General features: G+C 42.6%; 2 protein-coding genes across 9 annotated transcripts in view; both read right to left on the bottom strand.

The window, feature by feature from the left end:
- The window catches only part of LOC119766572 (26S proteasome regulatory subunit 6A-B-like), a 323195-nt gene that overhangs the window by 91854 nt on the left and 207873 nt on the right, over nt 1–23468 (bottom strand). For 4 of the 8 annotated variants that reach the window (XM_038251377.1, XM_038251371.1, XM_038251379.1 and 1 more), the window contains one exon: nt 20213–20427. The exons of 2 other annotated variants lie outside the window; for them this stretch is intronic. In XM_038251377.1, the coding sequence (XP_038107305.1) occupies nt 20213–20427 (215 nt within the window). Of the gene's footprint in view, nt 1–20212; nt 20428–20782; nt 20806–21467; nt 22928–23468 lie in introns of those variants that run through there. 2 more of the 8 variants (XM_038251376.1, XM_038251374.1) reach the window with 2 other exon arrangements.
- On the bottom strand, nt 14464–17135 carry LOC119766574. The gene is made up of 2 exons (XM_038251385.1): nt 14975–17135; nt 14464–14915 (listed from the first exon to the last, which is right to left on the bottom strand). Exons 1-2 carry the CDS (start codon nt 15184–15186, stop codon nt 14678–14680), a joined length of 450 nt encoding a protein of 149 aa, XP_038107313.1. The 5' UTR covers nt 15187–17135; the 3' UTR covers nt 14464–14677.

The following is a 23468-nucleotide window of genomic DNA, read 5'->3' as shown; positions in this document are numbered from 1 at the left end:
TTGTCGTGGCCAAGACCGCGACTCCGTACCATAACATCCTCCCCACTTTTTATTCCAGATAATAATCGTGTAATTTGGTCGGCAGCTTCACTTCTCGTATTGGGCGCCATCTCTCCTGGCGATGCTTTTTCCTTCGGCTGCAGTGTAGATGACAGTGCTCGGTGAATCGGAAACTCCGCTGGTTTCTCGGCCACTGCTACATCTGGATTCGGACCAGATGGCAACGGATTGTCCTGTAGAACGGGATGGTTGACGGCAGGCTACGTGTTCGGTTCTTTGCGTGACTTTAGGTTAACCAAATCCCGTCGGTAGAATGCCCCGTCCACATCCACGAGATACGATCGGTCAGTTTGCTTGGCGGCGATTGTTCCGAGTGACCACACCGTAGACTTCTATGGATGGACTTGGACGTACACTGGTGCACCTCTCCCTTGTGGACCACCGATCAGTGAGGTACTCCTGGATATTAGCTCCTGAAAAGTGCTTTAAAAGTGCAAAAAATGAATCACGGCAAGAAAAAGAGGCGGTCCTCACCAGCAGGATCGGCAGATTTGAAGAAACTAAAGAATGCCGAAGCGCTGCCTGCACAGCCAGGCAGTTTGAGCAAGGACGCTCAAAATTCGTCTGGAAACCAGTTCGCTACCCTCCCTGTGGACGTGAGCGAGAAGGAAGAATTTGAACGACGGGAAAAGTTGCCACCCATTTTTGTGAAAACATCGTCATCGGATTCGGTGCGAAAGTGGCTGACCGGGTTTATCAAATCTGGTGCTTTACGAGCTTCCATTCGCTTGTGTGCTGATGGACTAAAAATTCTGCTACCTACCAGAAAGGATTACAACTACGTTCGGGATTTCCTGAACAACACCAAGATTGAATACTACAGCCATGACGATCCAGGTAAACGCCCCATGAAACAGGTCCTCCGAGGTCTGTACGATATGGATGTGAGTGTGCTGAAAGAAGAGCTCAAAACTTTTAAGTTGAACGTGATCGAAGTCTTCAAGATGACGAGACACAACAAGGACATCAAGTATCGTGATCAACTGTACCTGGTTCATCTCGAGAAAGGATCGACAACGCCGTCTGAGCTGAAAGCAGTTCGGGCAATTTTCAACATCATCGTGACTTGGGAACGTTATCATCCAGTGCACCGTGACGTGACACAGTGTTCGAACTGTTTGCAGTTTGGACATGGTGGAAGGAACTGTTTCATCAAGAGTCGTTGTGCAACCTGCGGAGGTGAGCACAAAACTCAAGCTTGCGAAACAATCAACGAGAACATCGAAGCGAAATGCTTCAATTGCGGCGGCGACCATTCTACCAAGAATCGAAGCTGCCCAAAACGAGCTGAGTTTGTGAAAATTCGGCAGCAAGCGACGACGAGGCACCAACCAAATCGTCGCAAAACACCACCAACTTTTACGGACGTGGATTTTCCTGCTTTGGCGTCACCTGGAGCGGGATCTGTTCGAGTGGTTCCAAATCTGCAGCCATTGCCGTTGAATCAGCGGCAAAGAGTTGCAGAGAATACACCACCTCCAGGCTTCAGTCAGCAACCGAGGGAAAACCAACCAACATCAACGGGTGAAGGCAGTAGTGACCTGTTTTCACCACAAGAACTTTTGAACATTTTCATCGAGATGACAACAACACTGCGTGGTTGCAAAACTCGCCAGGAACAAGTAAGAACTCTTGGAGCATTCATCTTAAAATACAGTTCGTAGTTTACTCGTTCTAGTGATTTTGAATATTTCAATGAATTTATTTTTTTAGTTTTAAGTTAGGATTAGTTGTTAAAGTGATTTTTTATCTTTTTTACCCAAATGTATTCGATTCAATGCAATAATGTAAAACAATTTGAAGTAAATAAAATAAATGGGTAATTCTCTACCAACTCACACGAAATCGGGAAAAGTTGCCCCGACCCCTCTTCGATTTGCGTGAAACTTTGTCCGAAGGGGTAACTTTTGTCCCTGATCACGAATCCGAGGTCCGTTTTTTGATATCTCGTGACGGAGGGGCGGTACGACCCCTTCCATTTTTGAACATGCGAAAAAAGAGGTGTTTTTCAATAATTTGCAGCCTGAAACGGTGATGAGATAGAAATTTGGTGTCAAAGGGACTTTTATGTAAAATTAGACGCCCGATTTGATGGCGTACTCAGAATTCCGAAAAAACGTATTTTTCATCGAAAAAAACACTAAAAAAGTTTTAAAAATTCTCCCATTTTCCGTTACTCGACTGTAAATTTTTTTGGAACATGTCATTTTATGGGAAATTTAATGTACTTTTTGAATCTACATTGTCCCTGAAGGGTCATTTTTTCATTTAGAACAAAATTTTTCATTTTAAAATTTCGTGTTTTTTCTAACTTTGCAGGGTTATTTTTTAGAGTGTAACAATGTTCTACAAAGTTGTAGAGCAGACAATTACAAAAATTTTGATATATAGACATAAGGGGTTTGCTTATAAACATCACAAGTTATCGCGATTTTACGAAAAAAAGTTTTGAAAAATTTACTATTTGCGTTTCTCTTTGTTTCGTCGTCCGTGTCTGTCGCGGGTGACCATAAACGGCCATTATCGATGACGACCAACTCTTTCAAAACTTTTTTTCGTAAAATCGCGATAACTCGTGATGTTTATAAGCAAACCCCTTATGTCTATATATCAAATTTTTTGTAATTGTCTGCTCTACAACTTTGTAGAACATTGTTACACTCTAAAAAATAACCCTGCAAAGTTAGAAAAAACACGAAATTTTAAAATGAAAAATTTTGTTCTAAATGAAAAAATGACCCTTCTGAGACAATGTACACCCAAAGGAAAAATATATCTCAAAATCTGCAACAGTGGATTTGTTGCAGAAAATGTCATATTTTATAACATTTTTTGCAGCAAGCCCCTAGGAGCAATTCTCTACAAAACCGGCCGATTTCGACCATTTTTATTTTTTGTATTTTTTGATTTGGCTCAAACTTTGTGGGGGCCTTCCCTATGACCAAAGAAGCCATTTTGCATCATTAGTTTGTCCATATAAATTTCCATACAAATTTGGCAGCTGTTCATACAAAAATGGTACGTAAATATTCGAAAATCTGTAACTTTTGAAGAAATTTTTTGATCAATTTGGTGTCTTCGGCAAAGTTGTAGGTATTGTTAAGGACTATTTAGAAAAAATAGGTACACGGAAAAAAAAATTTCCCGATTTTTTTATTAACTTTTTTTTTACAAAAACTCAAATTCCCAAAATACGTATTTTTTGATTTTCGAGATTTTTTGATATGTTTTAGGGGACAAAAATCCGCAACTTTTGAGCTATAGAGAAACATGGTCAAAAAATCTGCCGCCGAGTTATGATTTTTTGAAAAACTGGTGATTTTGGAAAAAATCGAAATTTCATACATAAAATTTTTTGACCTCATTTTTATGCAAAATTGAATTTGCAATCGAAAATTACTTTACAGATTTTTGATAAAGGGCCCCGTTTTCAAGATATAGCCACCGAAAGTTTGATTTCAGCGAAATATTTGCAGTTTTTCGATTTTTAAAAATAGTGACCATGAGTGACCATTTCTAAAAATATTTTTGAACATTGAATATTATGCCCATTTGAAATGTTAGTCTTGATTTAAAAATTTTCAAAATATTTTTTTCGAAAAGATCGGAAAATTTCACGAATGTTTCATGTATTAACATTGAAAATTGAACCATTAATTGCTGAGATATCGTCATTAGAAAACCGTGGGCTGTTTGGGTGAGACGTAGAAAACTTCAATTTTCGTGTTTCTTTTTCTTTAAGCCGCTGTATCTCAACAACCAGAGGTCCAATCTTCGATGTCTCTTAGACAATTTTATAGCAAATTTTCTGAACTTTTCAAAAAAAATATTTTTAGAAATGGTCACTCATGGTCACTATTTTTAAAAATCGAAAAACTGCAAATATTTCGCTGAAATCAAACTTTCGGTGGCTAAATCTTGAAAACGGGGCCCTTTATCAAAAAATCTGTAAAGTAATTTTCGATTGCAAATTCAATTTTGCATAAAAAAATGAGGTCAAAAAAATTTTATGTATGAAATTTCAATTTTTTCCAAAAATCACCAGTTTTTCAAAAAATCATAACTCGGCGGCAGATTTTTTGACCATGTTTCTCTATAGCTCAAAAGTTGCGGATTTTTGTCCCCTAAAACATATCAAAAAATCTCGAAAATCAAAAAATACGTATTTTGGGAATTTGAGTTTTTGTGAAAAAAAAGTTAATAAAAAAATCGGGAAATTTTTTTTCCGTGTACCTATTTTTTTTCTAAATAATCCTTAACAATACCTACAACTTTGCCGAAGACACCAAATTGATCAAAAAATTCCTTCAAAAGTTACAGATTTTCGAATATTTACGTACCATTTTTGTATGAACAGCTGCCAAATTTGTATGGAAATTTATATGGACAAACTAATGATGCAAAATGGCTTCTTTGGTCATAGGGAAGGCCCCCACAAAGTTTGAGCCAAATCAAAAAATACAAATAAAATCCATTTCCGGTTTTGGTAGAGAATTGCTCCTAGATCATTTTTGCCCGCGTGTAAACATTTCAGCGATCTGCAGTTCTCACCAACACATATAACGCTAGCCCGTCTCCGAGCAACACTCCAAAGAGAAGCATATGTTGGTGCTCTTTCACTTACTTTTCATCAAGCGTCCATGGCGCGGTGGTAGCGTGTCGGATCAATAACCAAGAAGTTAGTGGTTCAATCCTCGTTCTGTTAAGGGTTTTTTTTTGTGAAATACAACCAAAAAGCCGTCGGTAATGTCGATAATTGTCGGTAACGGGCAAAAATGTCATACCCCTATATCGCAAAAAATGCATGAGGACAGTTTTCATGCAGATTCTGATATACTTTCATGCCGCCATGCATCACAATCATGCGACTGCCAGTTGGGTGTAGATTCGAAAAGTACATTAAATTTCCCATAAAATGACATGTTCCAAAAATTTTTACAGTCGAGTAACGGAAAATGGGAGAATTTTTAAAACTTTTATAGTGTTTTTTTCGATGAAAAATACGTTTTTTCGGAATTCTGAGTACGCCATCAAATCGGGCGTCTAATTTTACATAAAAGTCCCTTTGACACCAAATTTCTATCTCATCACCGTTTCAGGCTGCAAATTATTGAAAAACACCACTTTTTCCACATGTTCAAAAATGGAAGGGGTCGTACCGCCCCTCCGTCACGAGATATCAAAAAACGGACCTCGGATTCGTGATCAGGGACAAAAGTTACCCCTTAGGACAAAGTTTCACGCAAATCGAAGAGGGGTCGGGGCAACTGCTGTGTGAGTTGGCGGAGAATTACCCAAATGTGATCAGTTAATAATAAAACGAAAAATACAACAAAGATGAAGAGCATAAGGCCATACCACTTAGCATGTAAAAGAAATGTAATTATTATAAGAAAGTTCAATAAAGACATATTTAATTTCAAAATACACTGGTGCACCGGTTTCCAGCTGCGGCAGATTACGACACTTTCTATCTTCCTCCTGTTTTTCTTGATAGCATCCGGAACTCCCTCGACCACTCGCGGAAGTAAGTTGCCAGCAGCAGTTGGGACACCACATCTTGTTTGACGAGAGAATAAGCGAGCTGCAGGACTCGATCCGATTTTGTTTGGTACGTTACGTCAATGCAGGAGAGCATACCAAAAATCCGTGCCGGATTCTGCAAACTTCTTGATCAACTGTTTAGCGATTTTAACCGCTGCACAGTGGGCGAAATGGAACCCAAAATCGGACTTAACTGAACGCGGCTGGTTTCGTGGTATGAAAAATAGTGTTTCTTATGTAAAAAATCCGGGGAATCGATTGGTGATGGTTTCATCCACCGCACGAAACGGCAAAGGGTCCATTTTGCCCCAATTCCCCATTTTTTACATTTTTCCTTGAAAATCGGTCTGTATTTAGAGCAGAGGCTTTATGCGGCCATCCAAAATGCACTTAATTTATGTAAAAATGTCCCAGAAATCCAGTAAAAATAACCACTTGCACCGCAAAAATCATATAAGGTCCATTTAACCCCAATTACGCTATAAAAGCATTTTTGGCCGTTTTCAAATGTTAGGTCAGATTTAAAAAATCTGAAAAATTTGTATCGTAAAGATCAGACAATTTTGCAGTTTATTCTGCGTTTGGAAAAATTGGCTCAAAACTGATTCTTCAATCTTTTTATTTAGTTTATTATTATTTATTTCATCTTCGGCACTCGCCGCACAGACTACACCTTATGTCCTATTTTTAATCCTAGTTTTAAATACACATTTTGACATTCCAAACACAAACACATCTGCTACATCATTAAACACTCGACAGCAAGCACTAAGGGGACTATAATAACCGTAGTTCGTACGATGGCCAGGAACTTCAAGAAACGGAGCAGGGTTGCGCAGATTACGAGCTGGGATGTGTAGGGTGATTTTATCGCGAAGAGTAGGGCAGTCAATATTGCACGACAACAAGTCGAATACATAAATTCGCTGTAGTAGAACCCGTCGTGATGCCAGCGCAGGGAGTTTAAGCCGCTCACAGTTGTCATCGTACGAGGAGAGTCCTTGAGGCCGCACCCATGGCAGGCGTCGCACAGCAAATCTGGTGAAAGCTCGCTGAATCCGCTCGATCCTTTCAGCTTGCACGGCGTAGTAAGGTGCCCATACTTGGACGGCGTACTCTAGTTGACTCCGAACTAGCGAACAATAGATTGCTTTAAGCGCGAACAGATCCACAAAGTCAGCTGCATTTCGACGAAGAAATCCGAGGGTGGCAAAAGCTTTCGCTGTTGTCAGTGCAATATGTTCGTTGAAGCACGCTTTGCTGTCGATCGTCACACCCAGGTCCTTGATAGTGTTCACCCGTTCAAGTTCGTTTTGGCCCATCCTGTAGCTACTCAAGAGAGGTGTTCGTTTGCGCGTGAAGCTTATGATTTTGCATTTTTGTACGTTGACCTCCATTCCGTTGGCAGTGCACCAGCGTAACAGGCGATCGATGTCTTGCTGGAGTGCACAGCTGTCGAGAGGCGAGCTAACTGATCGGAACACTTTCAGGTCGTCTGCGTACATCAGCTTGTCCGACTCGAGGACACTGCACAGGTCGTTCACGAACAAAATGAAAAGTAAGGGTCCAATCACGCTACCTTGCGGGACTCCGGAAGGAATTGCGAGGAGATGAGAGGAAGTGCATCTTACTTTGACGAAGGCTTTGCGATCGGCAAGGTATGAATGAATCCATCGGACGATCCATTCTGGAAGGCCATAGCGTCTCAGTTTCTCCAGTAAGAGAGCATGCGGTACCTTATCGAAGGCTTTAGATAGATCCACGTAAACAGCGTCAATTTGTTGGCCTTTTTCAATGTTCGTCAAGAGTGTTGAAGTGAAGAGGAGAAGGTTGGACGTTGTTGAGCGTCGCTTAACAAACCCGTGTTGTTCGTTGGCGATGATTGGCTTCAATACTGGATAAAGTGCTCCATGTACCAGGTGTTCAAACAGTTTAGCAAAACCACTCAAAATTGAAATTCCTCGGTAGTTCTCGACTTTGTGAACGTTGCCGGCTTTATGTATTGGCGTAATACTAGCCAATTTCCAAGCAGTGGGAAATGTGGATTCTGCGAGCGAGCGGTTGAAAATGATAGTTGTGGGAAGAGCGAGAGAAGCCGCACAGTTTTTCAAGAAAGATGGATGGATACTGTCCGGGCCGGGACCTTTAGTAACATCAACATCATCAAGGGCTCTTGATACATCTTCTATCGAGAAATGTACTACTGGCAGATGCAAATCATGAGTTGGTATGTGATCTACAACTTCATTGCACGGTGCAGGAGAGAGGTAGAGTAAACCCCGCTGAAAAAGTCAGCAAATAAGCTGGCTTGCTCTTCCACAGAGTTCGCCTCTACGCATCCGTTCGAGATTTCAGTTGGAATCCCACTACCTTTTTTTCTACTCTTCAGGAATGTCCAGAAAGAGCGAGGGTTTTGCTTAACGTCTGTTTCGATGCGATGAATGTACTCACTAAAAGCTGCATTTTGTTGGGATTCGTAGAGCTCTTCCAATTCACGCACTTCTGCTATATTTGGTTGACAGCGTCGCTTGTGGAGTCGGGTCCTTGCTTTCCTGAGTCGGTTTCGTAGATTTCGAAGTGTAGCGTTCCACCAAGGCTTACGGTTCGATGGAGGATGTAGTCGTCTCAGCGGCGTGTGGAGTTGAATAACGTCGTATAGTGCATCGTAAAACGGGAAACTGCTTCATCCAGTGAGCAGTGAGCAAGTATGCCAGTCCAGTTAATTTGTGAAAGTGCGAGGTTAACCGCTTCAAAGTCACAACGAGTGAAGTCGTATGTTAAGCTTTCGGTAGATTCTGGTACAGGTGTCACAGCGTCGTCAAATATTAAAACACATGGTCGGTGATGCGGGTCAAGTTTTAAAATTGGTGTGGGTGGCTCAATGAGACCAACAGTACGTGCATCACTTACAAACACCAGGTCCAGGAGTCTTCGGTTGCAGTTCGGCAGGTTGAAGATTTGCTGTATCCCTGTTGCAAGCATAGACTCTACGAAAGCAATTTCTTGCTCAGCAGATGCGTTTGTTGGCAGGTATCCGTTGATGTCCAAATCGAAAGACCAGTTGAGGTGAGGCAGATTGTAATCGCCTACAACTACGATGGTGTCCGAACTACTCGCCATATCACAGATTTTCTGGACGGAAGCGGAGTGCTTTCGATAAACGTCGGGCGAAGATCCTGGCCGAATGTAGGTGCAGCAAATGTAAATTGAGTGAGAGGGTAGGGTAACTCGTACAAAGACTTGTTCCAGGGTTTCACAGTCGGGTAGAACAACAGGTTTGCAGTGTATGAGGTCCGAGTTTTTTTATGGCAATCAACACGCCGCCCCCACGTTGCAAGTCGCTCGTGTTTTGGTTACGGTCTTTACGGTAGAAACTGTAGTCAAGAGATAGCTCAGAGTCTAAAATATCGTCACGAAGCCAGGTTTCTGTGAAGGCGATCACATCGTAATCGCATGAGCTAAGCGCTTTCTGGAGGGTGTTTGTCTTAGTTCGCAGCCCACGTACATTCTGGTAGTACAGCGTGAAAGGACCAACATCTGGGAGAGGGGTGGTTGTGGCGTCTGGTAACGGTACGTTCGGTTCAGGATCTTCGGTGATCATCGTGGGTTCCCCATCGACTACACAGACATGGGCTGCGTCAAGTCGCGGGGAGGCGATGTGACGGGAGTCTTCAGTTGAGAATCGCCGGGGGGAGTCGCAGGGTTCAGCTGAGGTTCTTCGGAGAGGGCCGAATTGATGAGTTGGGGACGAGACGGGTTGACAGGGGCATTCTGCGTTTCCGGCACCTGTTGGATAGCAGGGTCGAACCCCTGTTGCGACCTGTCTTCAAACTCCCGGCACTTAACCACACGTGGCCAAGTATCACTACAAAGCGCTCTGTCCTTGAGAGCAATCGGCATGCCTACCCTGAAGGAGACAAAACTCAGCTCCCTGATGTCCCTTCCCCTGGGTACTAACTTCCGGACTTTGACGGCGTCGGTTTCGAGCTTTTGCTGGACCCACTGCGAGACTGTTTCTTCGGTGACGTCTGGAATCCCCTCATGTACAGCCAAAACAGCGGTTCTGTTGATTCCATGGTGGACGACGATGAGAACATTGCAGCTTCATTCTCATTGCACTCTGTTGCACCCTGAGTGTAAGGAACAACGCGCTTCGCAGAGATTTCGCTGCTTTGATCGTTTTCCTCTCGTTGCCGTTTTCCTGGCGCAGGGCCCAAAAACTGTTTCTGTCCTGCGTTCTGTGCTGCGGTTAATTTTTTGAAGTTCTCCTGAAATTCTGTACGAATTTCTGCGAGAATACCGTCTTTGATCTCCGTCTTAAGAGACTCAACGATGGCGTTGTTGGCTCTGTCTGCGGAGACCATTGCGTTGGAGAAACGGGCCTTTGCGAGTATGTTTTTGCAGGCCGTGCAAATCCAAATGCAGTGTGCATTGGCCTGCATCGATGTCAGCATGGCAGCGCTCATTCCAGAGCACCGCAGACATACCTCGCACGAGCAAAATCCTTCACAGCGAACCGATTCCCCTTTGATCGCGTTAGCACATTTCACACACAGGTTAGACATTGTGGAAAAGTAGTTGTACGCACGAGGGTTAATTGGGCTGCTCTTGATCTGAGAGTACAGATGGCGCTGTTCCCGGAGAAAGCGATCGTGTGCCGTTTATACTGTGTGGTAGTTTGACAAAACGATCACAGCAAAAACAATCGTCGGTCGTACTCACACAGTTGCTGCAACGAATGGCGCTATCTCTGTTCAGCTACTGGTTTCCTCTCCTGTCCGTACGGCGATAATGGTGATCGGTGCAATGGTGCAAAATGGCAGAGTGAGATGGGAGATGATTCGGATGTCCGTCAAAATAAAAACACCAGCAGCAGAAAGTTGGTTTATTCGGACGTCAGTTGGATTACAGTTGGCTTTACAGGTGGTTTTTGTTTAATGTTTGATGATCTATGGTGCAAATTTGTTGAAGTGGCGGAGCGTTTTTGGTAGAGTGGCGGAAATTTTTGTGGTAAGGGTGCTGTAGTACAGACTCAAACCATCTAGCGGAAAGGGGTGGCGAGGTGGGTAGCGCAGGTGGGCGGCCTGGGACCTTCCACGCTCAAGCCGTAGCCGGGAGTTTCAACGGCGATTTACGTCCCTACCTTACCGATGGATGCTGACTAACAGGTGCTATGGGTGCGATGTGCGGTAATGATTGATGTAGTGCGGTGTTTTGGCGGCTTATATGGTGATTACAGCAAATAATTGAGAAAATATCACAGAGCTTTAAAATCACAAATGTAAACAAAGTTACAGTAGAGGCTTTTCTATATCTACATAAATGTGTCAAACTATCAAGTGTAAATCGTCATTCTTATGTAAAATTGTCTGATCTTTACGATAAAAATATTTTCAGATTGTTAAAATCTGACCTAACATTTGAAAACGGCCAAAAATGCTTTTTTAGCGGAATTGGGGTTAAATGGACCCTAGATGATTTTTGCGGTGCATGTGGTTATTTTTACTGGATTCCTGGGACATTTTCACATAAGTTAAGTGCATTTTGGATGGCCGCATAAAGCCTCCGCTCTAAATACAGACCGATTTTCAAGAAAAAAAAAAATGTAAACAAATGGGGTATTGGGGCAAAATGGACCCTTTGCCGTTTCGTGCGGTGGATGAAACCATCGCCAATCGATTCCCCGGATTTTTTTACATAAGAAACACTATTTTTCATACCACGGAACCAGCCGCGTTCAATTAAGTCCGATTTTGGGTTCCATTTCGCCCACTGTGCGTCTCGTGGCGCAGGGGTAGCGGCTTCGGCTGCCGATCCCGATGATGCTATGAGACGCGGGTTCGATTCCCGCCTTAACCACTGAGCTTCTATCGGATGGTGAAGTAAAACGTCGGTCCCGGTTTCTCCTGTCTCGTCAGAGGCGCTGGAGCAGAAATCCCACGTTAGAGGAAGGCCATGCCCCGGGGGGCGTAGTGCCAATAGTTTCGTTCGTTTTTTCGCCCACTGTGCGCTGCCTCCGATTTGCCATTCGCTTGTTGATGGTGTGGCGCTGAAGTGGTGTGACTGAAGTCCCATTCTCCCGCAAATTGTCGCCACCCTTTTCCCACGAAGTGCGTTCCGTTATCCGTCAGCAAGAGCTGGGGGACGAGATGCATCGCGATTGTAGATTGTGGAGTGAGATCCTTCAGCAGATCAATCTCGAACAGATCGGAATAGTGATCAACTGTCACCAAAAACATCCGCCTAATACCTATGTACTCAGCGAAGAACACATCAAGCGACACAAGTTGAAACGGGTGAACACTGGAACCGGGTGACTCTGCATCGGGTGCTTGAACTGTGAACCGGCGAATTTGGCGCAGACGCCACACTCCTTGACTGTGTCTCGAATTTGTGCGCTCATCCCATGGGCAAAAAATATTCGCACGTGAGCTCATCCGACTCGTCCAAATTCAATCCCATCTGCAAAAAACGGCCCTGTTAATATCCTTCATCTTCTTCTCTACAAACGCTATGTCCCTCACTTTTGCAACCGCTCAGCACGCGTCGGATTCCTCGTCATATATGATACTCAAAGGCCCTCCCGGAAGCACCGAACTGGCCTGCCAGTACAACGAGTGGTCTATCGCTTCCTGCACTATCCCGAGTAACCGGTGAACCACAATCTCCCCCAAAATCATTCCCGCAACGGGTTCGCACTCAGGTTTGCACAGTCCCCGTACCAGCGCATAATCTGCAAAATCTCTTCGAAAAACACCGGAATGTAATCGCCGGAAGCGCCCCACAGGCCAACAAGAGTCGCCACTTCGAAAGAGATCCTAGCGTCGGAACTGGTCTCGAGACTAGCGCTACCCTGGTGGATTACAATGTTGATCTTCCTGGCTGGAAGAAGTCACACCCGACAGAAAAAAAGTAAAATCGGTTTGATTTCGTTTCCGTTTAATTGATTTTGAAATAATTCAAAAGCCCTGGAGGAAGTTTTTCTCAATTTGCCGGTTCCGTCGTTTGTTGGTTAGGTTTGGCAGAAACAAAAAACAATTTAATAACAAAATAGTTGTGACATTTATAGACGTCACAATGACGTTTTTTCAAGATGATTCATGTTAGGGTGTGATGGCGTAAGTATACTAAAATTATTTAAGTATGCTTATTAATATACTTGAGTAAAGTTCTAAGAGTTTCCAGCCCCTTGCTCAACACTGGTATCGGGTTGCCACCGAAAGAATTGGTTGTAGTGTCGGGTTCGGAGTTTCAAGAAGCTCAGTCAAACAGTTATATCCGATCAATGTGGCATCCGCACCCGTGTCGATCTCGTACGTAACTGGTTTCCACTTCCGGCCTACACAGAAAAAAAATCATGGTAATATTACATCTGGAAAGGGGTACATCTTTTATGTCAGAAAAAATGTGTAATTTTACCTCTGGAAATGTGTAATTTTACCACTATTCTTGTGTAATGTCGCATTTTCAGTGTAAATTGAGGTAAAATTACATCATAAAAGAGGTAATATTCAACCTTCTAATATTACACCTTCCAAATTTACAATTTTGTTGCTGTGTAGCCTGAAATCCAGAACCGCCAAAGCACTACTCTCCACAGCTGACTTGGACTTGATTTTGGCCATCTGCACTTCCTGCTCACTATCTTCGTAGTCGCTGTCCATACTGCTGGATTCAGAGTCGAAGGGCGCGACAATAGTAATAAATTAGGTAAACTATTTAATTAATTAGCTGCCGAAATTAACAAATTAACGATTGTTTACGATCCAAACATCGCCACCTCTTTTTACACCACATTGATTTGAAAGTTCGACATTGCGCACGATTGTTGTTGTTGTTGTGTTTGGTGTAATTTTTAGTCGCCGAAAAGTCGGTCTAACAGGAGATTGCATTCTCCCGGTAGTGGTCCATACAATAACCAGGCGGTGTGGCTACGATCGTGGCGGAAATCTCTCCGGTGGACATTCCGGCGGCGGAGGCATAACAACCTGGTGGCATCGGTGGCCGGTTCATCGCTCGCAAAAATAACCGAGGTGGTAACTACAACAATCGTGACGGCGATTGTGGTGGTGGACACCCGAATCGGCAGCAGCACCTGCAGCGGGAGCTGTCTTCTCAGGTGAGCAGGTGATAGTGTCGCTAACTTCTGACTAACCGATTGAAACGTGGTACAATTCGGCCCCCTTTTTGTGTGTACAAAATTGATACTTACTCTGTGCTAACTCGTTTTAGGATCAATTGCAACCCCAGGAGTTTCTGTGAAATGGTGGTGGTAGCCTTCCCGTCGGCGAGCCTGGTGACGACCATCACTAATAATCGGTAGTAACTGGAACAATGGCCATCGGGCGGTCCGAGAGATTTTCGTTATAGCCGCCAGCCAGGAGTTTAATCAAGTACGAAGATATTCCCGTGGGAGAGAACGTACCGCACCACATCAACACTTTCGATGACCGAGGAAATCGAAAATAATGTTAAGCTCGTGAACTACTACGTATCGACGCCGATCCAGAAGAAAACCATTCCGATTGTCAAGAGCGGATGCGTCGTGATGGCCTGCCCCCGGACAGCCTCAGAAAGACATTCGCTTTCCTGGTTTCGATCCTAATTAAAATGTAAAAGCATGGCGTCACCACGCCGCCCCAAACCCACTGAGACTTGTGCTGGTGCAACCTGGACAACATTTGCTTCCTCGTGCTAGACGCGGTCGATAGTATGCTGGAGTGCTTATAATAAAATTGTGAAAAAAATGCTGTGAAATATAAACTAATGTTAAAATTGAATTCACAGCAGTTTTTATCAGTAAATCGTTTATGTAGTAAGGTGTGATCGTGTTCAGCTGCGTCAGCTGAATCCCCAGCAGCTTCTGCTTGTCCCATTCGCTCATCAAATTCGCGTACGCGTCGTACTCCCCGGAGCGATTCAGCTTATCACGATGGTGCTGCATCTGCCATTGATAATAAAGTTTCTTATTCTGCACCTAATGATTTTGCTGAGCCTCCTGAACCAGCTGCTGGTCAGAATTCGTGTAGGTCTCACTACTTGGTAAGTTCGGCTGCAGCTCATTCATTGAAAATTAAGACGGAACGTTCGCCTGGAGCAGGTGCAACGGCGGAAAGTGGGGAACCATGTTAAACGGCGGAGAAATGTTCACTGGAATCATCAACGGCGGCTGGTTCATTATGCCAGAAAATCCAGGTAGCGGACGAGGCAGTACTATCCCTAGATGGTGAAATGGTGGCATGCTGGGGAACCTCCGGCGCGGAGGCATCGAATGCTGCACCTTCTGTTTGTTAATATTCAGCTCGAACCATCTAAAACAAACATACAATTAATTAACAGTCTTCCATAGTTTAAAAAACCTTCTTCTTACTTGGCTCCCTGCATAACCTCTGATGGTGCTGTAGCAGCATCGCTGCCTTCAACGAGCTCTGCATGTGATGCTGCTGCGGCCTCGGCTTTTCCGGCATGTTCGGAATCAACCACACGCTCAGTTCCAGCTGAAACCTCGCATCCCTCTGCTCCAACCGGACAATCCTCCCAGTCGTTTAAGGCGTCGTTACTCCAAATCATCAGGCACAGCATCGATCCACTGGAAGATGAGTGTCGAAGCCAAAGAATTGTGGCAGCGATCTCGAATCCAAAAATCACAAAACTCGGCGACGCATTTTTTTCTTAAAAGTTAATCAAAACACAAACACTTGACAGTTGTGCGAGTGAAAATGACACGAGGCAGACCAATGTTTTCAAAGCAGATGTAGTGCTGTCAAATTTCAAGTAACGCGAGGAATTTAATTCCTTAATATATTAAATGCGAAAAATTTATACATTAAGGCCAATGTCACGCCCCTCGTTCAAAGCGTTCTTCCGAACTGATCTCGTCGTCCTTCACCTCCTTGACACGACGGTGGCGTCGCTTCTGCTTCCAGGGTTGATCGATTTTACACGCCTTCTCTAAGTAGTTGCGGCCGTCGCCACGCTTGCTTTTCTATTTTTTGCCGTATGCTGGACACATTCCCTTCACAAACTCGTGCTCATCTCCACAGAACTATTTTCTTCGATTGTAGTCATTGTAGTCTCTTTTCAACTGTCAGTTAACTTATCGTTTTTTTACTTTTTACTTGTCACTTTAATGGATCGTTCTCAAACGTTTTCCCACACTGGTGCAATGTTTGCACTAATACACTGGTGTAAACAATACACTATCACACTAGCACAGCCAACAACAGAGCATTCTACGTGCGTATGTATTGCGTGTACGTACACGTACACGAAAATAATGTGAGGTTAAATTTTGTCAGCCAGCAAAATCAAATGGTGCGCTAGTGTGCGTACGCGAAACGTCATAAAGCTCTATGCGAGAAAGAGATAACTATAGTCTCTTTTGGGGAAAACGCTGAAACTTCCGTAGCACTTCATTGATTTTTCAGTTTTTTTTTAAATTTCATAAAATTCAATATTCGCGATATAAATGACGACGAAATCAGTTTTTATGGTCACGATTCTTCTGACACCATGTTATGGTCGGTATTTTAAATAGAAAATGCTGAACAATTCCAATTTTATTGAGCTCTAATTTACAAATTGCTCTAGCAAGATGGCTGTCTCAAACTTATCTCTCCTCTTGTGGGTCATACCCAAACTCCTTGTCGTGGCCAAGACCGCGACTCCATACCATAACAACTGGAACCTGAAAAAGACGAAAGAAATCTGATTGAATTGTTCAACAGAAGTTGAAACTATCATGCCCAATTTTTCTGACATCAACAACAAACAAGTTGTCAAACGATTTGCCATCGATGAAAGTGGTCTGGCTGCCATTTTTGCATTTCCATGGAGCCCTGAATCACATTTATGGTCATGGAAAATCGTCCACTGATATGTCTACAGGTTTTAGATTAGGTACTTTTTTGAACTTTGTTTTTTACTTACGACTGCACAGAGTATGCAGCAGAGTGTTTTCGTACTTTTACGCGATGAATTTATTTTGTTATTTACCATTAGCTTCTACGAACTTCGTAGAACACGGAAAGGGGATCCATCGCCAAATCAGCAGAAAGATTTTCTTGGTTTGATTTTGCTGATATTTGCGAAAAATTACACTGAATCAGCGAAGTTTTTAGCCGAAACCAGTGGCTGAGAAAATTCAAATCCAGCAACTTAGTTCTGCTGGTTTGTTTTCGCTAATTATTGGCAAACATACCTGACAGCAGAAAATCTAGCGAAATTTTCGCTGTTTACAGCGTAGTTCACCACTGTTGTTGTTGTTAATTCATTTATTTCTGGCAGCTTTAACCTTCTTGGTCATTCGCTGCCCAGTTCACCACTACTCTGGCAGAAATTCTACTGTAAGAGGTACACAGTAAAAACTAATGTAAATTTGGAAGCTGTAATTTTGGAAGGTTGAATATTACCTCTTTTATGATGTATTTTTACCTCAATTTAGACTGAAAAAGTGGCATTACACCAGAAAATTGGTAAAATTACACATTTCTAGAGGTAAAATTACACCTTTTTCTTACATAAAAGATGTTCCCCCAGAAAAATCATGGTACTGGGGTGGAAGGTTCCTTGGAGTAGAAAGAGGTTTGGGTGCTCTCCCCATTCAAGCCTTCGGACTCCTAGGTTCGAGCAGAAACTTGCAATAGAGACCACAAAAGACCCGGGGGTTGTTAATGTGGATGGTTTGATTTTTGATCGCGTTTTGGCGATGGATCCCCTTTCCGTGAAGAGAGTATAAGAGAGAGATTGTAGAACAGAGAATGCTGGAAGAAAAAGACGAGAACGCTCACGCCATGGCGGAAGGCAATTATTATTGAAATGTACCTAAAAAAAATTTTCGTGGAAAGGTAGCTAAGGGGGTCCCTTTTCGATATCTGTGACCTAGAAAATATGTCACTTAGGGATTTTCGATTTTTTGTCATTTTCAGTTTTTTAACTGTATAAATGGAGGCGCACGGTACTTTTGGTTACTTTGCGGTTGCACAGCACCTCCCTAATCCTTTTAATTGCAATGGATACTGATCAAAGGGGTCGTCGATGAAATATTTCACAATATTTAAGGCCCCACCCACCCTTACAACCCCCTCATCCCCTTATTTATTTAACAAAGACAATAACATTATTTTTAGTATGAGGCGTCATCCATCAAATATGGCACACTAAAATCAGCAAAAAATAACCCCCTCCCCCCAATGCCACACATTGTCGCGCTGACTACGCCCCCCACTTGAATAGTACGACACGTTTTGTACCCTAATCTTGTTTTTTTGTACATTTTTATTTATTTTATAATTCTGAGTTCAATTTAACATCTTATCATTTTTATAGGATATGTTTTTAATTTTTGTTATTGTTGAAATCACGATTGATGATTCAAGTAAGTAAGTAATGATTTAAGTATATAATATCTATCATTAACAGCTCTGTTTCTTAATGCCTTTTATAATTGTGGTTTAGTTGAGCGTTTTAGCAGAATGCATTACTATGAATACAAAGAGACGAGTTGTTCCTTTTAATTCCGCTATATATTTTTAATATCTTGACAGATACGTATTTCGTCTACTACTTGCAGACTTCATCAGTGTTCTGTTCTCGACTGAAGGTTCATCGCTGGGGTATCCGTATTTGTAGTTACTGTAGGTACTACCTCCTTGTTCTTCTTTGGTGCCTATATAGACACCGATGTCAGAATTGCCAAGGAGGAAATACGGAAAGGATTTGTCCCCCATTTCAAGTCAGCAGTAGCCGAACACATCATCAAGGAGAAACATAACATCACAACTAGCGACGCGGTCATCTTAAGACACATCACGAACCCATCGAAGCTTGCTGTCGCCGAAAGTTTGGAAATCTTCAAGGCAGGCAACAAACGTTTACTCAACAAGGATTCAGGTAACGGCTCAACGTGGCTGTTTAAGCTGTTACCTATACAGGCACCAAAGAAGAACAAGGAGGTAGTACCTACAGTAACTACAAATACGGATACCCCAGCGATGAACCTTCAGTCGAGAACAGAACACTGATGAAGTCTGCAAGTAGTAGACGAAATACGTATCTGTCAAGATATTAAAAATATATAGCGGAATTAAAAGGAACAACTCGTCTCTTTGTACCTTTTATAATGTTTGATTTATGAGTTACGTTTATTAAACATCGAATTACTTTATGTAAATATTTTACAACCGTGGTGTAGGGCTAAGCGTGGTTGCCTCTCACCCAGTCGGCCTGGGTTCGATCCCAGATGGTCCCGGTGGCATATTTCGAGACGAGATTTGTCTGATCACGCCTTCCGTCGGACGGGGAAGTAAATGTTGGTCCCGGTATAACCTAAAGGTTATGTCGTTAGCTCAGTCCCGGTGTAGGATTCGTCTCCCTGGGTCCTGTCTCGGTGGAGTCGCTTGTAGGCAGTTGGACTCACAATCTAAAGGTCGTCAGTTCGAATCCCGGGGTGGATGGATGGAAGCTAAGGTGTAAAAAGAGGTTTGCAATTGCCTCAACAATTAAGCCTTCGGACACCTAGTTTCGAGTAGGAATCTCGCAATCGACAACGTCAAGGCAATGCTGTAGAGCGAACAATTTTATTTATTTAGGCCAGATATTTCAAATGTTTTATATAAATAATGCACTTGTTGTACCTTATCCAGTAAAAACACAATGAACTTATTTTGCAGTATGCCGAGAATCGCACTACCTAACACTCGTCAGCCAAATCAACCGTAAATTTTGTTTTTTTTTCTGCTAATCGGTTGTGCTGAAATTAGTCGAGCTAGGTATATGCAACTAACTGTGTAAGGATACCAAGGGTACTGGAAACAAAAAAAAAATGAAAATTCAGGCTTAAAATATTTACAAAAAAGTTATTTGATGTTAGATAAGCTTAACTCATAAATCAAACATGATACAAGGCATTGATTGAACTCAGAACTAAAAAAAGTAAAAATGTAAAAAAAAAAAAACAAATTACAAAACGTGCCGGACTTTTCAAGAGGGGGGGGGGGGGTTGCGTGACAATGTAAAAATAATGTTATTGTCTTTGTTAAATAAATTAGGGGGGTGGGGTGGGAGGGGGATTGTAAGGGTGGGTGGGGCCTTAAATATTGTGAAATATTTCATGGACGACCCCTTTGATCAGTATCCATTGCAATTAAAAGCATTTGGGAGGTGCTGTGCAACCGCAAAGTAACCAAAAGTACCGTGCGCCTCCATTACATTTATACAGTTAAAAAACTGAAAATGACAAAAAATCGAAAATCCCTAGGTGAAATATTTTCTAGGTCACAGATATCGAAAAGGGACCCCCTGAGATACCTTTCCACAAAAAAACATTTTGGTACATTCAATTTCAATAATAATTACCTTCCGCCATGGCGTGCGCTGTACAAGAAAATATATTATAGACACTAAAGTTAAGAGACAAAAACTATAACTTAAAACTTTATTGACCGTAACCCAGTCAGGAAATATTCTAGCAGAGCTGGTTCTGTCAGAATCCTGCTAGAACGATGGAACATTTCTCCTAGAATGCTGTAAGAATATCCAGCTCTGTAAGAACTCTGTTATAATCCTGCTAGAACGTCGTGACTGGGATCAGATGATGACAACGAAATACCTAAAAGTGTCGCTGCTAGTGGTTGAGGTTTAGAGAACCGGTCGGATGTCACTTTTCTATGTCGCATGTGAGCTTTGTTTAAAAACACTTGAAACGTTAAGTTATGCATCATCGAATTAGCATATTGATCTTCTGAAATGCATGTCAATACAATGAAACACAGTTTTAAATTTGTCAAACTATTATCGTTCTTATGATCTGCCATGACAACGGAACTGAAAAAAAAATAATAAAAATAGGTCATAGTGATCATCTAATATCAGTATACGCACTAGAGTGGTCCTAATCCGATTTGCCCCCTCTGAAATCAATGGTTAAACCATCACTAGGTTAAATTCCAAATTTGAGCTCAATCTGGCCACGGGAACCTCTCCCTGTTTCAGTTTCTTACATACAGAGGGTGAAATACTTGACCGATCCTGGCCCATTCTCGGTTCTAAGATCTTCAATAAATTTTGAACAACTTTCCAGAAGACACCATAACATACCATATTTTTAATATGTTTCCCCGCAGAGTTATTAGATGTAAGCTTCCGAAGATGACAATTTTTACCCAACCGCACTATAGCCAAAGGGGTTGACACTCGAACATTCTGAAATCATTCCAGTTCAATTCAATATTCAATATGTTGTTTTTTATTTTTTAACGTGACTTTAATATTCAATATGAGTTTTTCAGATCAGCGTGTTCAATATAATATGAGTTTTTCAGATTAGCGTGTCAAAAAAAAAACAAAAGGTTTTCACCATGTAGCCTTGATTACTTCAAGGGTCTTAGAATTTTGGACCATACACCCAGAACTGGGCATCGGCATACGAGAGGATAAAGAGCACGATTCGGTAGTAAAATGGTACTGTGTGCGGACGGAGAGGATAAATCCCGAAATTACCGAGAGTACTTTACTCATGGTTCATCTTCAAAAAAAAGTTCATCTATCAAAAAAAAAGTACCGGTACCGAGACTCGAACCTAAGACCTTTGGCATATTGAACCGTGCCCTTGCCGTATGGGCCACCATGGTTCGGTGACTAAGTGGCGGTCATTTGTCCATATAAGCCACTCAATAGGATGAACTGTTCCAATGAACGAATGAACACACGAGAGGACTATACTCAAGCAAAATAGCACTTTCCTCACGTTTATTTTCGTGAGGACTATCCCCTCGTTCTCTAACTTTGGGTGTAGGCTGTCATCCGAAGTAGATCGGTGTCCTCAAGCCTGGCTTGGGAGCGATCACTAAACTATACAGTTCTGGTTTGTGTTCTAAGAAAAAATCTCCTTTATTTGGTGGCTCCTGGCCCTTTTATATGAGTTTGGTTACATTTCTTACATCGTATTTGTAGAGTTTACTCATTGGAGACATCTGGAGTTGGCTCTCTCTGTTTATGGCCTGAAGTGTCCTTTGCGCTGGATCAGCATTATTCAGCGCACTTTGCCGTAAAACCCGAAAAACTGTACAACCCGACACAGTCCCATGCGCAAGCACAGCAGTTATGCCAGCGCATATTGAACCGATTGTTATGTAATTTGAGTCCTGGGCCTGGCTGTGTGTGGCTCACTCAGTCAGGCAGGGCAATAAATTAAAATTGAAGTGTGAAGCAGTGAATGATGGGTTGCAACTAATTAGCTATGCAGGGTTGGTAAACCCGTGCAGGGGACACCTTCCCCCTAAAAGAAGAACGATTTTTATGAAGTAAAAATTATTCTTTACCATTCTCCAGTTGCCTTTTACAATCTTGTGTATATAAACAAAATCTTCTTGTTTTTGTTATTTCCGAATTATTCACTTCCACGGCCTATTGCCGGGAAACTTTCACATAATTCGGTTGAAGTTAAGCTCGGATGAGGTTTTTTTTTTAGATTGCGTATTTGATTATCCTTTTTTTATGGATTTCTTTATTTTTATTTGAGGGTGTATGAAAAATTGTTATATTTGGATGATTTAGACTAACTATACCCAAGTAACCATCCAGCACTAAAACATGGTCACTATTCAGCACTGAAAGCGCTTTCACAGCTACGAGCAAAAGCTAAGAAGTTTTGAGATCAGCCCTAACAGCTACTTCAGTGCTGGACAATGACCGAGTTTGGACTTTACTCGGCCGGTTTAGTGCTGGCCATTACTGTTGGTGTCCACCCCTGCAGAAAATGTCAAAAAAATGAGAGAGGCAAAAATATTTCTTTCTCTCTCGCTTTCCTCATTCTCACTATTCTATTTTGGTTTGTCTTTTTACTACATTATCGACTCAGCTGACCGAGTTTGTGAAGTCGATTTTTTTGGTTGAAGTTGATAAGATTGGGATGTGAAGCCAGATGCTAGATGTTGCCGTCGCTGTTGATTGCTGAGCTCGTGCCTTCTCACCTAAATAAGAGATGGTTTTCCTAGCTGGTTTTTAGAGACCACTTAAAAGAATGCCAAACAACTTCATGTGTTTACTCTTTCACCCTGTTGGAAAGGGCACTTAAGAAAACAGTTTTTGACGATGGTCTAAAGATGTCTTTTATTCATGAAAAAATATAATAATAATCTAATTACCACATACAATTCGAAAGCCTCTCTGATTGAACTGGCTTAAGAGATCTAATTAAATGTCCGCCGCACGCTTAGTTGGGCGGGGGAATCCGAACCCACCAGCAGGACAAAAACGCCCCTTTCTGCATGCGGTTTATTGTTGCGGTCTACCACGAAGGTGGAATGGCACTGGTACGTGTTAGCTGTGAAGAATTAATTTTTATTTAGTTATATAAATAAATACTTGATAAATACTTACGAGCAAGCTTCCCATGCGCCAGTGCCAACGCACACCGCGGGTTTGGTTTTCTAGCTTCGACACGAGCCTGAACCCATTGTGTGTTGGTATTTTGGTTCATCGTACCAGCGCACCACGACAATCTCGGCTCGTCGCCTCGGTTGTGTGTCTGGCACTCACCCGAGGCATGAACCCAGCGTGCCGTGGTACGCGCCGTGGTATTGAAACCGGTGTGTACCGCCAGCGCGTACCACGGCACGTACCTCGGCTCGTGCCGAGATAAGCACCTTGGTTCATACGTTGGGTTCATGCCTCGGGTGAGTGCCAGACACACAACCGAGGCGACGAACCGAGAGTGTCGTGGTGCGCTGGTACTTTGAACCAAAATACCCTCGGCTCGAGAGAGTCGGGTACGGGTGTAAACCGAACAAAGCAAAACCGAGGTACAAGTAAACCGCGTGTACCGCACGGTGCAGGGAAGCTTGCTTACGAGGATGATGATGATG

This window comes from Culex quinquefasciatus, chromosome 2 (genome assembly GCF_015732765.1).
Source record: "Culex quinquefasciatus strain JHB chromosome 2, VPISU_Cqui_1.0_pri_paternal, whole genome shotgun sequence".
NCBI lineage: Eukaryota > Metazoa > Arthropoda > Insecta > Diptera > Culicidae > Culex > Culex quinquefasciatus.
This window is presented reverse-complemented; position numbering and strand designations above follow the sequence as displayed.